The sequence below is a fragment of the Penicillium argentinense genome, assembly GCF_028826775.1.
Source record: "Penicillium argentinense strain IBT 30761 chromosome Unknown utg000004l_segment0_segment0, whole genome shotgun sequence".
Lineage (NCBI taxonomy): Eukaryota > Fungi > Ascomycota > Eurotiomycetes > Eurotiales > Aspergillaceae > Penicillium > Penicillium argentinense.
In genome coordinates this window covers 4,578,542-4,593,290 of record NW_026622663.1, presented here as the reverse complement: position 1 = coordinate 4,593,290, position 14,749 = coordinate 4,578,542, and the positions used below count along the sequence as shown (strand labels likewise).

The 14,749-nt window shown below is 51.3% G+C and overlaps 5 protein-coding genes across 5 annotated transcripts; 3 read left to right on the top strand and 2 right to left on the bottom strand.

Moving 5' to 3' along the window:
• Positions 1-264: 264 nt before the first annotated feature.
• bck1 (uncharacterized protein) lies at positions 265-5,109 on the top strand (the record flags this gene model as incomplete). The annotated part of the gene is made up of 3 exons (XM_056617133.1): positions 265-1,183; positions 1,260-4,911; positions 4,989-5,109. The coding sequence occupies 3 exons, from the start codon at positions 265-267 to the stop codon at positions 5,107-5,109; spliced, it is 4,692 nt and encodes a 1,563-aa protein (XP_056477490.1).
• Positions 5,110-5,439: 330 nt separating this feature from the next.
• Positions 5,440-7,380, bottom strand: N7532_004638 (uncharacterized protein; the record flags this gene model as incomplete). The annotated part of the gene is made up of 1 exon (XM_056617132.1): positions 5,440-7,380. The coding sequence occupies one exon, from the start codon at positions 7,378-7,380 to the stop codon at positions 5,440-5,442; it is 1,941 nt and encodes a 646-aa protein (XP_056477489.1).
• A 567-nt stretch (positions 7,381-7,947) lies between these two features.
• N7532_004637 (Golgi transport complex subunit COG3) lies at positions 7,948-10,511 on the bottom strand (the record flags this gene model as incomplete). The annotated part of the gene is made up of 4 exons (XM_056617131.1): positions 7,948-8,733; positions 8,792-9,817; positions 9,882-10,221; positions 10,288-10,511. The coding sequence occupies 4 exons, from the start codon at positions 10,509-10,511 to the stop codon at positions 7,948-7,950; spliced, it is 2,376 nt and encodes a 791-aa protein (XP_056477488.1).
• Positions 10,512-10,845: 334 nt separating this feature from the next.
• On the top strand, positions 10,846-12,488 carry N7532_004636 (uncharacterized protein; the record flags this gene model as incomplete). The annotated part of the gene is given in 2 exon segments (XM_056617130.1): positions 10,846-10,872; positions 10,884-12,488. The coding sequence occupies 2 exon segments, from the start codon at positions 10,846-10,848 to the stop codon at positions 12,486-12,488; spliced, it is 1,632 nt and encodes a 543-aa protein (XP_056477487.1).
• Positions 12,489-14,017: 1,529 nt separating this feature from the next.
• On the top strand, positions 14,018-14,528 carry N7532_004635 (uncharacterized protein; the record flags this gene model as incomplete). The annotated part of the gene is given in 2 exon segments (XM_056617129.1): positions 14,018-14,126; positions 14,137-14,528. 2 exon segments carry the CDS (start codon positions 14,018-14,020, stop codon positions 14,526-14,528), a joined length of 501 nt encoding a protein of 166 aa, XP_056477486.1.
• Between the last annotated feature and the right edge of the window lie 221 nt (positions 14,529-14,749).

The window sequence follows — 14,749 nt, the reverse complement described above, 5'->3', positions numbered from 1 at the left end:
AGTCCGCGACTTGAGTCCTTTTCTAGATAGCGGCCGATCTACCGACATCTCTACACGATCCGAAGCTCGATACTATCGACTAACCGCCGGTTGTCTCTGCGATCTCGGTTGCGCCTTGAAACGACATCAGCGACGCCTGGGATGTGGAGCATTACTCGCGACAATCACCTGAGGCTTTCGTTGCTACTCCAACTTTGATCGTGTGATCAGGGTACCGGTATTGCGCTGGGCGCCTTCGATCGGAGAGTACAACCTTCGATCACAATGGACGGACAACAACGACAGTACATTCCTGGGTCTTCTACTCTACCTCCGCCTCCCCCGCGACACCCTCTCCAACATCCGCAGCTTCAGCAGCCAGGAGTGCCGCCGCCTCCACCAGGCCCTCCCCCAGGAACGTCGTATGGGGTCTCTTCAGGGTGGCAGCAAAACTATGCCCGACCGGCTTTGACGCCAGGCTTTCTTCCGCCGCCCCCTCCGCCGCCGCCGCCACCACCACCGCAACAGCAGCAGCAGCAGCTCGTTGGGTATCGTTTACCTGCGCCCCTGTCCATTGATAACCATCCCCTTACCTCTGCCACATATATTCCTGGGCATGACACGCTTGGAGTCGGCATTCCGCCACTATTCGAGCCCGGCCGGACGGGGATGTATGAGCCGTATCCGCAGCAGAGACCTGCGGCTAATCAAACGTATGACTACTCTACCACCAGTGGGACATATAATCCAGGAAACTACAATCCCCAAACACCAGGAGGTGTCAATGCTCCATCCTATCTCCATGGAAATGTGCATGAGTTATTGTCCAATGAAAACCAGCCGCAGCAGAACTCGAGCCCTGGCGTAGACCTCACCAAGTCACCCAGTCATCGTCATAATGTTAGCGGCGCTTCGTTGGGTGGACTCTCGCCTAGTGAGGCAGCAGTTCAGTGGCCTCTAGACCGAGTCCTCATCTGGCTGGCCAAAAATGGGTTCTCTAACGACTGGCAAGAGACCTTCAAATCTCTGGAGCTTCAGGGCGCTGATTTCCTGGAACTTGGCTTTGCTTTGGGCGGGCGGGGGAATCTTGGAAAGATCCACAAAGTGGTGTATCCTCAACTGGCGAAGGAGTGTGCCAGGAGTGGAACGGGATGGGATTCAGCGCGGGAACGAGAAGAAGGGCTGCGCCTGCGCAAACTGATCCGTTCCATCCATGACGGCACGCCTGATTCTTCCATTTCCACGCCGTTGCGGCAGGAGCCCCCCCGCTTTCCCACCAGTTTCTGTCGACACAGGGACCGGATTCCCTTCAACCCACATCACCGAGCCTCGTTCGGCGGGTCCTACCCCTGGAGTCAACGACATCAGCCCCGGCCAGTTGGCGGAATTACAGAGCTCGTCGGGCCAGGCCCAAAAACAAAGACCACAGATGCGCTCTGTTACCCAGCCTCCTCCCACGAACCACGAATCGCCCAAGTACGATTCTCCTGTGCGCGAACATCCCCCTATGCCAAGATCGGAGTACTCCCGAAGCACCCTGGCGCAGATCAACGACCACAAGCGACAAAGTCCGTCGACTTCGAGCGAACACGGTACATTTCCAGGCCCGGTTCGCCGTGCTCAAGATAGCCCAAAGAGTGGTAGCCCGGCTGCGCAGTATGCGTCGCCGTCATACCCAGGCTTGACATCAAATTCGACCGGTGATCTTACGTTGGGACGGTACGATCACTCCCGGGGAAATAGTACGGACTCAATACCTGGGTATGGCCGAGGCTCTGCCACTACTGGTCGGTACTATGATAGTCGCAGGCAAGGCCAGGAGGGCGCACGGCCTTCCCCACAACAAGAAACGAATGGTCGACCATGGAGTGGTGAAACTCCTACTTCATATAAGGAACATAACAAGGGTTTCCTCAATATGTTCAAGAGGAAACCCAGAACAAACGACTCGAGCTATCCTTCACCAGAGGAGCAGCACTCGCCGCAGAGTCCAGAGCACCGACCTAACGGCTCTAATGGCCCGTATACGCCTTATTCAAAGCCGGGATTTAATATCAGCGATATGTCACTTGGAGAGCGTCCTTCTTCGTCAGCGACCAAGACGAAGAAATGGGTATTTGCGACCACAGACGGTGTCAATTTCCGCCTTATTGATGTAACTGACATGGAAACTGTCGACGCCCTGCGTGCAGGAATTTGCAAGGACCTTGGCCTCGCTGATTGGTCTCGCGCCCAATTTTTCCTGACAGAACCTGGACAGCTTCATCATGACGACCCGATGAGTGATACTATGCTTGTAGTATCTCGCCGGAGCAAGTCCGATGCGTATGGCTCCCTGAAATTGTTTGTTCAGGCAACTCCTGCTCATCCGGCGACATCCTACGGTCTTGGAGTCTTAATGCCCACTGAAAAGCTCACTTCGTCTCCTACAGCGACGTCGCATCCTCCTATACACCGCAAACCTTTGGAGCCCGAAGCCTTGGATCGCATATCTCCTCAGGCTACGCATAAACCCGGCTCGCCCCTGCTGAGCTCCGCGCAATCAACGCTCAAACCTTCTGTTACAAAAACGTTACCGGATGGCTCCCGAGACTCCGCGACGCTGTTGGATACCGATCAAGCTGATCTTCTTGCACGTCATGAAGCTCACCTCCGTGATGTCGAGCGGAAACAAAAGGAGAATAGGGTCTCCCGCGTTCCTCCGCCATCGCAGCAGCAATCTTTCAAAGGCACCTACGGTGAAACTGGTTACCGACGGGATGGAATCATCGACTTCAATTCCCCACGTGAATCGCCATATGAAGAGAAGAAACAACAGCAGTCGCAGCAGCCGCAACAAGAAGGGCTTGTGCCTAGGCGCAACCCACCAGTCGCGCCCGTTGTGTCTAACACGCTCACCAAGGTCAATTCGCTCAGGAAAAGTCCTGGTGAACGGGATCGTCCTGTGCGGGCTCAGCCCGGCTTGGGAGCTGCTCTCGCCAATATGGGCCGGATGACGAGTTCCATTGGCACGCCATCTCCCTCAGTGCCTGTTCCTTCAACCCCCTCGTCTGTCCATCAGGACAGTGTTGGCTCGGATTCAGACCGGCCGCCCACTGTTGACTCTGCGGCGCCGGCCTCGAGTAAAACGACCTGGGAATCTTCGAAAACAGGATCGAAATTTTCCGCCGAACAAGAGAGCGGGAAATCACCGCGGTCTTCCGGTGGCCAATCCGCTTCTCCTCAAAGCGCGTCGAAATTCTCCTTGCAATCCAGGAAGTCATTTGGCCCTGAGTTCGAATTTGAAGAAAATGAAGTTTCTTTTGCAAGGACACCTCAAATGAAAGAAGAGTCTGACGATGATTCAGACGATGGTCTGTTCGCCATTCGACCCTCGCGAACTGAGACCGAGAAGCCAGCACCCGAGTATGAGCAAAAGAGACCTAGTCTCACGGTTGATACAGCCAATAACAAGCGCCGTACCGTCAGCTTCAAGTCTCCCAGCTCTGCTTCTAACGAGGCCATGTTTTTACCGTCGGCGCACAGCTCAGGAGGAGAAATCTCCGATAACCCCGATCAATTCTCGGGAGGTTCACACGAGGCAGTATCCCCTGAAGATGAGAGATTCCAGCGAAGAGACTCTTTTGCCAGAGATCTCTGGGCCAGCAGACCGCCGGTGGAAGGCGTTATTGACAACCTGGATAGCTTCTTCCCTGGTGTTGACCTTGACGCGCCGTACCTGGAAGAGCCCCCGTCTCCTAACAACAAGCCCAGTGGGGAAAATGAAGCAACTCTCCGGGCTGGCAAATCATCGACCCCGCAGGTCCCACCAATTCCACAGGCGGCTCCTGATCCTGCGAAATCATATGGTGATTCATCAACCGTACGGCCACCCCCGGCCGCTGTTGCTGCGCGCAACGTAAATCGCAGTGGCGGTGGCCTCTCGCGAACCAAGTCTATTCGTGAAGTTGCTAAGGGCGCAGCTCACCGGACCAAGAGTATCGGACCCTCTGCTGGTCCCCAGAAGTCCGGAGATCTGTTGCGACGGAAGAGTACCAAGATGTTCGGCGCCCGGATCATGCAAATCAGCCCCAAGCCTGGTACCCGTATCAGTCAACTTGATCCTATCCCACAGCACACCAACCAGCCTGCTGGACCAGTCGAAACTGTCCCGCAACGTCAACAAACATTCCGCATCATTCGTGGTCAGCTTATCGGCAAGGGTACATATGGTCGTGTGTATCTTGGCATTAACGCGGATAATGGTGAGGTCTTGGCAGTGAAGCAAGTCGAAATCAATGCGAGAATTGCCGGATCAGACCGGGACCGAATCAAGGAGATGGTGGCTGCCCTCGACCAGGAAATCGACACCATGCAGCATCTGGAGCATCCTAATATTGTCCAGTACCTTGGTTGCGAACGAGGCGATCTCTCAATTTCCATTTACCTGGAGTATATTTCCGGTGGCTCGATTGGCAGTTGTCTTCGAAAGCACGGCAAGTTCGAAGAAAGCGTTGTGAAATCTCTCACGCGCCAGACTCTCGGCGGCCTGGCCTATCTTCACGATATGGGTATCCTCCACCGTGACCTGAAAGCAGACAATATCCTTCTAGATGTAGATGGAACCTGCAAAATCTCCGACTTTGGTATCTCGAAGAAGACGGATGATATTTACGGGAACGACTCCAGCAACTCCATGCAAGGCTCAGTCTTCTGGATGGCCCCTGAGGTTATCCAATCCCAGGGCCAGGGTTACAGTGCCAAGGTCGATATCTGGTCTCTTGGCTGCGTGGTTCTGGAGATGTTTGCTGGCCGCCGACCTTGGAGCAAGGAAGAGGCCATTGGCGCTATCTTCAAGCTGGGCAGCCTCGGCCAAGCCCCTCCTATTCCAGAGGATGTTTCTGTGAGCATCAGTCCGGCTGCGCTCGCGTTCATGTGGGACTGTTTCACAGTGTAAGTCTAATACCCCAAGCCCCACAGCTAATTCTCTGTCTTGTCATTACAAGACCAGTGTCTAATTATATCTCAAGTAACTCTTCCGAGCGTCCCACCGCTGGAACCCTACTCACGCGCCATCCATTCTGCGAATCAGACCCGAACTACAATTTCCTCGAGACAGATCTGTACGCCAAGATTCGGCATGTCTACTAAGCTGCATTAATGGCTCCTCTTCGCGTCCCATGTTCATGAAAGCATGTCGCTTCGGTTGAATCGAAGCATTGCATTGTGATCATCTTTGTTTTATTCAGGGACTTGTACATACATACATACATACCCATTCCGTACCTTATTTTTTATTTTTATTTTTATTTTTTTTTTTTTTGTTTATTTGAGCGAGAACGGCTACAATGGATGGATGGTTTGGGAACCGGTGTTCATGGACTACTGAGGAGTTTGGTGTACGTACATATTCATCTTCGGATCGTTGGGTAGAGTCTACCTAGGCAGTCATGACAATTGAGAACAATTGATGCAACTGCCCTAGTTGTTCTTATCCAATCCCTCGTTTTCTTTCTCTGTGTCGTCCACGCTGTTGTCAGTGACAATCCAATAACCGTACTCATCAACCTTGTCATGACATGGCCAGTCAGCTCGAGCAAACCGCTTGCACTGATCTTCCCCTTCTCCGCCCTCGTCGAAATATTCTTCAATGCCCATGTTGGAAATGCTGAGATTCGCCCATATCACATGGACATCACGGCCAAGTTGCCGTCCATATATCAGCCCCCGGTAATGCGGATCTGTCACATCCTTCAACATCTCAGGAGCCTCCTTATTATCAGGCTCCCAGTAAACGTAGTCTGTATCAGTGATGATAACCTGGAGATTTTCTCCGGACTGCTGGTCAACAAAAAATAACGGCCTCTGGCAGTCCTCAACTTCGGTGTAGATTCTCCACATGTCTTCTGGAGTTCCATCCGGTGCGTCGGGTTGCCCTTCTTTCCACGGCACGGGACAAATCACTTTCTTGCCCCAATCATCTTCATCAATGTCATTCATCGTCTGGATCTCCTCGTATAAAGCGCGGATTTGCACATCGCTCAATTTGTTCGTAAGGAAGAACAGAGGTATTGAGTTCATGCAGGTTCCAATCGGATTCCAGGGAAGTGGATTCGGGTAGAATGGGTCTTCGAATCCTTTCAAATTAGAAGGCGAAGTTATCAACTCCATTTGACCAGATTCGTAAAACCCTCTCATTTCATCTCCTTCTGGCTCTTCGCTTGTGTACCGCATCATATCACTCAGCGATGTCCGGAGTACTACAACTCCCATATCGACATCGAAAGTGAATAAAAATTGAGCCGAAGTCACGTCATCATCTTGGAGCGGCTTTGGAAGGATTCGTAATTTCAAAGCGCTGCGACGCCCCTTTCCCAACCGCAGTGCGATATTCAGGTTCACTATGTCGCGGCGAGATGGCTCCCGGATGCCTTTCCAGGGAAGTAATTTCACAATTGGTTCAACGTTCTCGTCTCCATCGGAGTCACTGCGGATATCATGATCCTCGTTTTTATTCGCAATGGCCTTTGCCTTCTCATTTTCCTTCTTCCTTTCCTCCTCTTTCTTTTGAAATTCGACATGCACAGCATTTTGTATGAGACAACGTAACTTTCCAAACTCGTCCTCTGTAGTCTTGAATCCCAAATGAATCGTAAGAGACGCATCCCTAGGCCCGAGATCCCACCCGGGGGAATTAATCGGCCCCCATGGATTCTTGTCTGCACGGCGGGTGACATTCAGGACTAACTCAGGAGGCAAGGGGATGTTTGCAGACAGGGCTGCCATAACCTCGTTGGAAATGGCCTCATATCCAAGGGAGTCTGTCGTACTGGATGTAAAGACGGGGCTGTCTGGGTCACGAAACTCAAATCCGAGATCCGAGTAGACCCTCGGCACACTGTTTCTTGTCAATCCATCGCTGAAATCCTTTTTGATATTGAAGTCTTGGACAGCTGCAAAGAGGTCGATATCCTCGTCGCTACCCATCGACAAGCGCTTAGCGATGACGCGCACCTCGCCGTCTCTCTTACCCGGCCTCACACTGACCATCGTGACAGAGATGCGGTCATCCTCTCCGCGGATGGGAAATTGCCCTTCGACCCGACGCTTGGTCAATTCATCTGCAACTATGAAGCCAGAGTGTCCAGCACGATGTGCTACAACCGCAAGGCCGTATAAATTGGCTTGACTGTCTCGGTGCTGGTGTTGTGGGGCGAGTGACTGCAGCACTTCATGGTTTGGCTTCCAAATCAGGGTTCTGAATTTGCTTCTTGACGGCTGAAGATGTTGGATGAGCTCCGCTTTATGAGGCTCATCAAAGTCAGCCAGCAATACCAACAAAAGCGATTTGGACTCGTTGCCGATTTCTGGCGAAGGCAGGCCGGTACAGAGGGCCCGAAATGGCATGGAATCTATCCCCATTTTGCTCGTATTTGTCTGGCTGTCATTAAAATTGAGCGAAACTTCTTGAAATAGCGAGTCACTGTTTCTTATGTATGATGGTCCTCCTCGACAGAGCAGGCGCCAATCAAGCTACAGACCCACATCGCGGGGCTGTGCTGCCTGGAAGGAGTCCGGTGCCTTTGTCCGCCTGTGATCCTTCAAGCTCTCTCTGGCCAGAACATAAGCGGGTGCAGTCGGTAAGTAACCGCTAAATCACCGAAAGTGGAACGCAGGCGGATGAATTGATGTGGATGGGAGGTGGTACGTGCCTTCGAGCACACGTACTTTCACCATGTGACTCGCTCCGGACAAGCTCATGGTGACAATTCGGCACCAATTGAAGCTTACTTATATTGTACTGATGTCATTTGGACCTTTAGGACTCAAAAAAAAAAGAATTGTATTTACCATCATCGAAATGTAGATTGGCGCCCTCTGGACGCTGAAACGACCCCAGTTCATACATGTACATGATTGCGCTATTCCACATGGTATCTATGCTCAAGATGCGAGAAAAGAAGAACTAGAAAGGAAAAAAAAGTAGGATCAAGAGCTTGTACTCAGCAGGTCATCTTCGTCGTCCAGATTGGCTTGCTCGGTCTGCAGACCTGCAACGCCGACTCGGAAGACCCCCTCGCACCACTCGGCAAATGTCTCCACATCCCAGACGGCATCATCCCGTCCTTTACCCTTTTTGTTGACAGCATTGCCCTTGCCCTTCTCGGAAGAGGTGTACTTCTCGAAAAAGTCTTCGTAGATATGAATGGTACGATCTTGTACCGCACCGACCAGGGTCTCCTTCATGCGCGTATCGTCAATGTACTCGTTCAGGATCTTCCGGAGGTTGGGAACCTCCTTCTCGATCGTGGTACAGGAAGAATGAATCAGTTCGCCGGGCTGGAGATTGCGTGTATCTCCAAACTTGGCGGGCAAGGAAGTGGTCATGCGAGCAGCAAAGGCATCGATAAAGTCGTTGATAACGGTGCGAAGACGACCATCCAGCTCAACCTTGGCGTCAAGCATGTTCTCCACAACGCGTGGAATGAGACCGTGGCCAACTAGACGCATCAAGTTGCGAGGATTGAAGAGACCACCGCGCTCACGCAGTTCCCAGAAAGTGCTAGTGACGCCAGAGAAGTCGAGGGAGACATCGGGGGCTACAAATTCGATGTCAAAAGCAACAATCTGTTGCTTCAAGATGAGAAGATGGCTCATCAAAAAGAGTTGACCATCAGCTGGACTGGATTTGCTAGAGATAGCGAGGCTGGCGCTATGAAGAGATTCGGTAGTTTGGTGAACGATCTGGTGGGCAAGATCGTCGAAGACAGTGGACTGGAAGAAGATATAGTTAGCATAATGAATTTACCAGGAGGTCGTGAATTAAACTCACGTTGACAAGACGATAGATTCGACTGAGCAGCCAAATGGCCTTACGCAATGTAGGATACCATCCTTTGAGGGCAGTTTGGGTTTCGAAATCCCACTTTCCGTCGCTCTCTTGCGCAGTTTCGCCAGTATTCTCGTCTGTCTTGGTGGGCTTCGTTATGTCGATCATGGTATCGACCGAAGTATCTTTCTTGCCGGAAATCTGGGTGTCGGTCACGGTCAGAGATACCTGTCGGCTGTGCATGGGGTAGTCAATATCCTCAGGCCGGGGCTTGTATCGCTCGATGCCGTCACGTAGGATTGCTTGCGCACGGAACACCAGTCGCGTCTGAACATCTTGCAGGGCCGGTTGGATCAAAACGGAAAAGTCCAGTTGGTTTGTGTCTGCTGGTTCTGCTTCATCTTCCGGGTCGAGGAAGTATCGTGTCTGGAGCAATGTGCACAATTGGCAAAGATTCACAATATCGGTCTCGTGGATAATACGAGGACGAAGGTGATCATAAAGGGGCTCGCAGATAGCCTCCAGAAAGTCATACAATCCTCCCTGACCATGGAACCATTCGCCCCACAGATCGTGCTCGTCTAAGCACAGTCCTCGGATGTAGCTGATACTGGCCCGAGCAAATGACACTAGATCCTTCGACGAGCTCGGGGTCTGCGAGATCTCAACGAGTTTCTTACGGGCCAAGGGCACAATGAGGCGTGTTCGAGTGGCAGCGTAATTGCTATGCAACTCATTCATCAAACTTTGATACTCGGCTTCGTCGTTTTGGTCCGGGTTCAGCGGAGGCACGGCTCTTTTCTGAATTTCCACGCCGATCTGCTTCATCTCTGGCGCACCAACCCTGAACTTGGCGTACAAGAGGGCAGATAAAGCTGTGTCATTCAATTGCTGATCTGAAATCTTCTTCGAGACGTTTTGGTAGATATCGCGAAGGGAGGCCACGAAGTTTCCACGAATGAGAGTAAGAGCACGCGTCAGGAGAAGTCGGTATCTGGAACGGTAAACCTCTGCTTCCTTTTGTTCAGGCTAAAATGGGCATTGTGTAAGCATATGTCTTCAAAAACTTTCTGCCAGACCGGGGTTGACTCACGTGGGTTTCCATGTAGTCCAAGCACACATCCAAACGCCTCAACATGTCCGAGAACTCTTGATCGCGAACCGTGTTCCCAGCACCCGGCGCATTGAGTCGCCGCGAGGCTGGGTCCAAAAAGTCATAGTAGTGAAGATTTGTTTGAATGCCATTCGCAAGCTTTGTATCGCGTTCCTGGGCAGACAGCAGCCCCTCGCATTGTTTCTCGAAGTTGGATGTTTGCGACTCGACGGAACTGAATTCTTCGGATAGACTAGAGAGGTCGTCGAGAAGCGTCAATGTGCTGAGAAGTATTTCGTCAACGTGTTCTTTTGATTGTTGTAGATCGTCCAGATAGTTCCTATTTCATCAAAAAGACACTTGTTAGCGTCAATACCGTTCGTAGCCCCGCGTTAATGGCACTTACTGGTAATGGTCGTAGCTCGTCTCAATTAGGTCGTTTTTGACCCCATTGTACCATTCAGAAAAGTCCAGTTCATTTTCAAATTTGGGCATATTCCATCTCAAAAGGTCTGTCGATTTTTCCTGTGTTGTCTCCTGGCTCGGTTGCGTTTCTTCGGTGGTCTGCTTCCGCGGCGGGCCAGATGGCGCCGTCTGGCGGCGGGCGCGCTGCTGTTTAGAAACAGGCATGGTGCATTCAGGGCCCAGGTGGTCGATGGAATGCCAATCTCCGGCTCATATCTCTTTCAAGGTCGGGAAAAACCGTAGACTGCTGAGGCGAAGTTCAGTGGTGAAGTGCGAGGTGTTCAACTGCGACGCTGCATTCTGCCGCGGAACTCCGCTCGGCATCTGACGCAAAGCTTCCCCAGCTATTTTGGCCGGCCAGCTTCAGAGCGCCCCCGGGCATGCGTTGGACAATACCGAACTACTCGCCGCAAATATGATGACAACCCGATTTCGGCGCCCCGTGGCGCACCTAGCTCGTGTCGCCCACCCCTCCGGCCCTGTTGCTCGCCCCCGCTCAATGCACCCTGGCGACGATTCGCAAGTGGTAAATCGAAGTCGAACCCCTCGTCGCATTGGTTGCGGAATTCTTTTGGATTTGCAGTAGCAGGCACTGCCGCCTATTTTGGATATTCATATGTCAATGGGGACTGGCAGACCTGGGTTGACCGCCAGAAAGAGGTGAAGAAGGAAGTTATCGATGTCAACGACCTCCGCGCCGACTTCATTCAAGAAAAGCGAAGCCTCAAAAGCCCTGCGGTGTATACATGGGGCTCGAACGTATACAAGGTTGTAGATCCAGGATCAAAGGGTACCGATGTCAAAACGCCTCGACGTTTCAAATACTTTAATGACCAGGTGCTGCGGGACTTCAAAGTCGATGAGAAATCCGGTGCTGCAATCACAGAGAATGGTGACCTAGTTCAATGGGGCAAAGGATACTCGGAGACTGAGTTCAAGCCGACGAAGACCCTGGTCGGCAAGAATCTGGCATCGCTTGTTCTCTCCGAAAGCCGAATTGTCGCATTGTCCTCCGATGGAACTATTTATTCTCTGCCTATCTCCAAGGAGGACCAAAGCACTGGACCGAAGTCTCGCGAAAGTTCCTGGGTGCCTTTCTGGGGTAGCCAATCCACATTGAGTTACCGTCTTCTGAAGCCATCTTTGAAGCTTGGAGAGAAAATCACTGCGATTAGAGGAGGCCTGGAGCATGTTATTCTTCTCACAAGCTACGGGCGTGTTTTCACGGCTGCTGCGTCCACTGAACACTATCCATCGCTTGGTCAGCTTGGTGTACCTGGACTGTCATTTACCACACGGCCCAGTGGGCCCGTGGATATGTGCCACGAAGTCACGGCTCTTAGGGGTTCCAAGATCATTGAGGTTGCTTCTGGAGACTACCACTCTCTGGCACTGAGCAAGGATGGACGACTGTTTGCTTGGGGTGATAACTCGTTCGGCCAGCTTGGCGTGGACTTCGAGCCAGAATTTCCATTCAAAGATACTCCATTCGCACTGTCTCTGAACAAGCTTTATCGCTTGAATACTTCATCGCCAAAGGTTACCAGCGTTTCAGCAGGTGGGGCGAACACTTTCTTCACTGTCGACTCGAAACGAATTCTTGGCCGAGGGGAAGAAGCTGCCAATGTTCGTGATCTAGGCAGAGTCACCGCCGACACCTGGACTTGTGGCCGAGGTATCTGGGGTACACTTGGCGCTGGAAAATGGATTCACTTGCAAGACACTCCCATCAAGGTGAAGGACCTGAGCGGGCTAGGCGAATACGATGAGAAGACCAGACAGATGCTGCCGATCCGCCTGCGCGCCATGTCCGTCGGCACTACACATGTCGCCGCGTTGTTGGATAACAAGACGAACCTAAGCGCAAAGAATACAGGCGAGCTTGACAAAACGAATGACTGGGGTTATGAGGTGTTCTGGTGGGGAGGCAACGAGCACTTCCAGCTGGGCACTGGAAAGCGAACCAACCTTCCTAAACCGACCTATATCAAGGCACCCCCCGAGTCTCGCCAAAATCTCGAACCCGAGGCAAGGCTACAGATCATGCCGCGACACAAGGGTAAAGTTGGCAAGCGCACTGTGAGTATGGAACAACGGGTTGAATGTGGACGGCATGTCTCTGCCATCTTTTCGGCCGTCTAGACATTGGCAGGCTAAAAGTGTTTGTATATTATCTGTGTAACTAAAAGTATATCATAATTTGACGACAATCTCGATTCGAAATTGGCTTTGTTGGTAGATGCATCCCAGTTTTTCGATGCGCGATCCATTTTGGGGGCGACAGCCAATACACGTCAACTCTAGGCGGCCCGGGCACTAGTAACTCGCAAGGCTGGGAGAAGTTGAAAGAAAGCCAGCTATTTGTCAGGGCTACTTTGGGGGTGTCATAATACGGAAAGCGTACTCCTTCCTTTGGGGCTCAGCAACAGATTATTTGGCCCCAAATCACCAAATTTAGCCAAAAGGATGTGTTGGTGTTTGTCTTATTCCTAGTAAGCGCTAGGCCTCATAAGCAAACTGCGGGAAATTCCTCATAAGCAGAAGCATGAATTACCCGCAGCCTTGCTACAAGCCTTGCTTTACAAAACTTTCACCCTCCACATTGTTGTTCCATGATCATGGGAACCCAATATACCTCGGGGAAGATGCCGTTGTGGCGCCTAGATTCATTCACGAGCAACCTGCTGGTGAGTATAGAAGCTTAGCTTCATTCCCACACTGCATGCCTTTCTAATCGATATTTAGACCGATACCAACGGGAGTGGTCTTTGGCGAATCGATTTGGCTGGCAGTCAAACATCATATGCGCAGCATCTTACTTCAATCTCACAGTCGACAATGTCAGATTATCCAAAGTACTAGTCTATCCGGCATTACGGCAAGTGGCGCGGCAAATTCCAGAGCTGGGCGTGATTTATTACCAGCGAACTTCCGAGAAGAAGCCCGGTAAGCATCGATGCTGGTCCGGGTTTCTGCAGCACATCAATCTGGAGGACCACGTCAGGTTCGTCGATATTCCCGAGGAAGAAGAACAAGGCGCGCTGACCGAAATAATTGAAACATACCATGGACACTGGTTTGATCCTGGGGTGAAACCGCCGTGGATATTGGTTGTGGTGAATGGGATGCAAGCACTCTTTGTGTATGACCACTATATTACCGATGGACGCGAAGCGACTATCATACACAAACAATTATTGAATGCTCTCAATTCGCCCAACAACGAGCACAATATATCTCCAGTTGTTGAAATGAGAGCCTAGATCAAAGGCTTTCCAGAAGAGGACCCCCTGAAGCGGCTCGGTGTCGGCCCTTCCATCCTATACGGTATTTGGCACGTTCTCCGGATGTGGTGCATGAGATTCTGGTACCGAGGAACAGATCTTTTCTTCCATGATACAAAGCATCAAACCCGAGAATTCACCTTTGGTAATCCTCAGAGAGCGGAATATTTGGTCAAAACGAAATTGAGCTCCCTACGTTTGGACAACCAGATCATGATAAAATGCTTGCAGGCTTGCCGTGAACATCAAACTTCGTTTACTAGCTTGCTACATACACTCATCAAGATTGGACTAGCCACGGAATGCTATCCGGAAGCCAAAATCAATCACTCGCAAATAGTTATCGATATTCGGTCGCATTTACTACCACACGACCGGGAGCATACCATGAGCGGCGCAGCATCGGTAGTCAACAGCTTTGACTGGCTTTCCAAATTCCGCCAAGCAGGAAAAGGTCCAAACTCAGTAAATGCATCTTTGATCTGGGAGCTGGCACGTAAGCACAGGGCATTTGTTTCTCGATGACATCGACAACAAAAAAATATGGCGGAAAGCCCTTCAGTGCATCGAACTGATCGGAGAGGATGACTACATGGACCAATTCATACCTGGCGTGAATCTCAGCCAGCACAATCTCTCCAGTATCTCTAATCTGGGTGCTTTTGTTCCAGGTCCAAGCGAAGAACCTGTTTCTAGCGCGGGCTGGACTATCTCCAATATAGAGTTTTCGACGAGTGCATGGAAGGCGGGATGTGGTGCTGATCTGGTGTTCAATGTAGCCGGTGTGCGCAATCGCCCTTCCACAATCAATGCTACCTATGAGGAAGGTAACTTACGAGAAGATATGGTCTGCGACCTTCTGAAGCGAGTTGAGATGCGGATGGCTGCGATCATTTGATGGAATTACTGTGGACTTCTCTGGCATTCTTTGCACTTGAAAACCCTCAAATTTAACTTAGCACAATTATTCAAAAAGTCTTTCAAGTACTCAAAGCTGTATTAATCTTACCCTAGGGTAGGAGCATCTAACATATGGCATAAGGCACGGTTGTGTATCGCCGGGGGTGCAGCATATAGATATGTGCAAACCAGACAAACAGGGCGCTTGGACCACCGCTT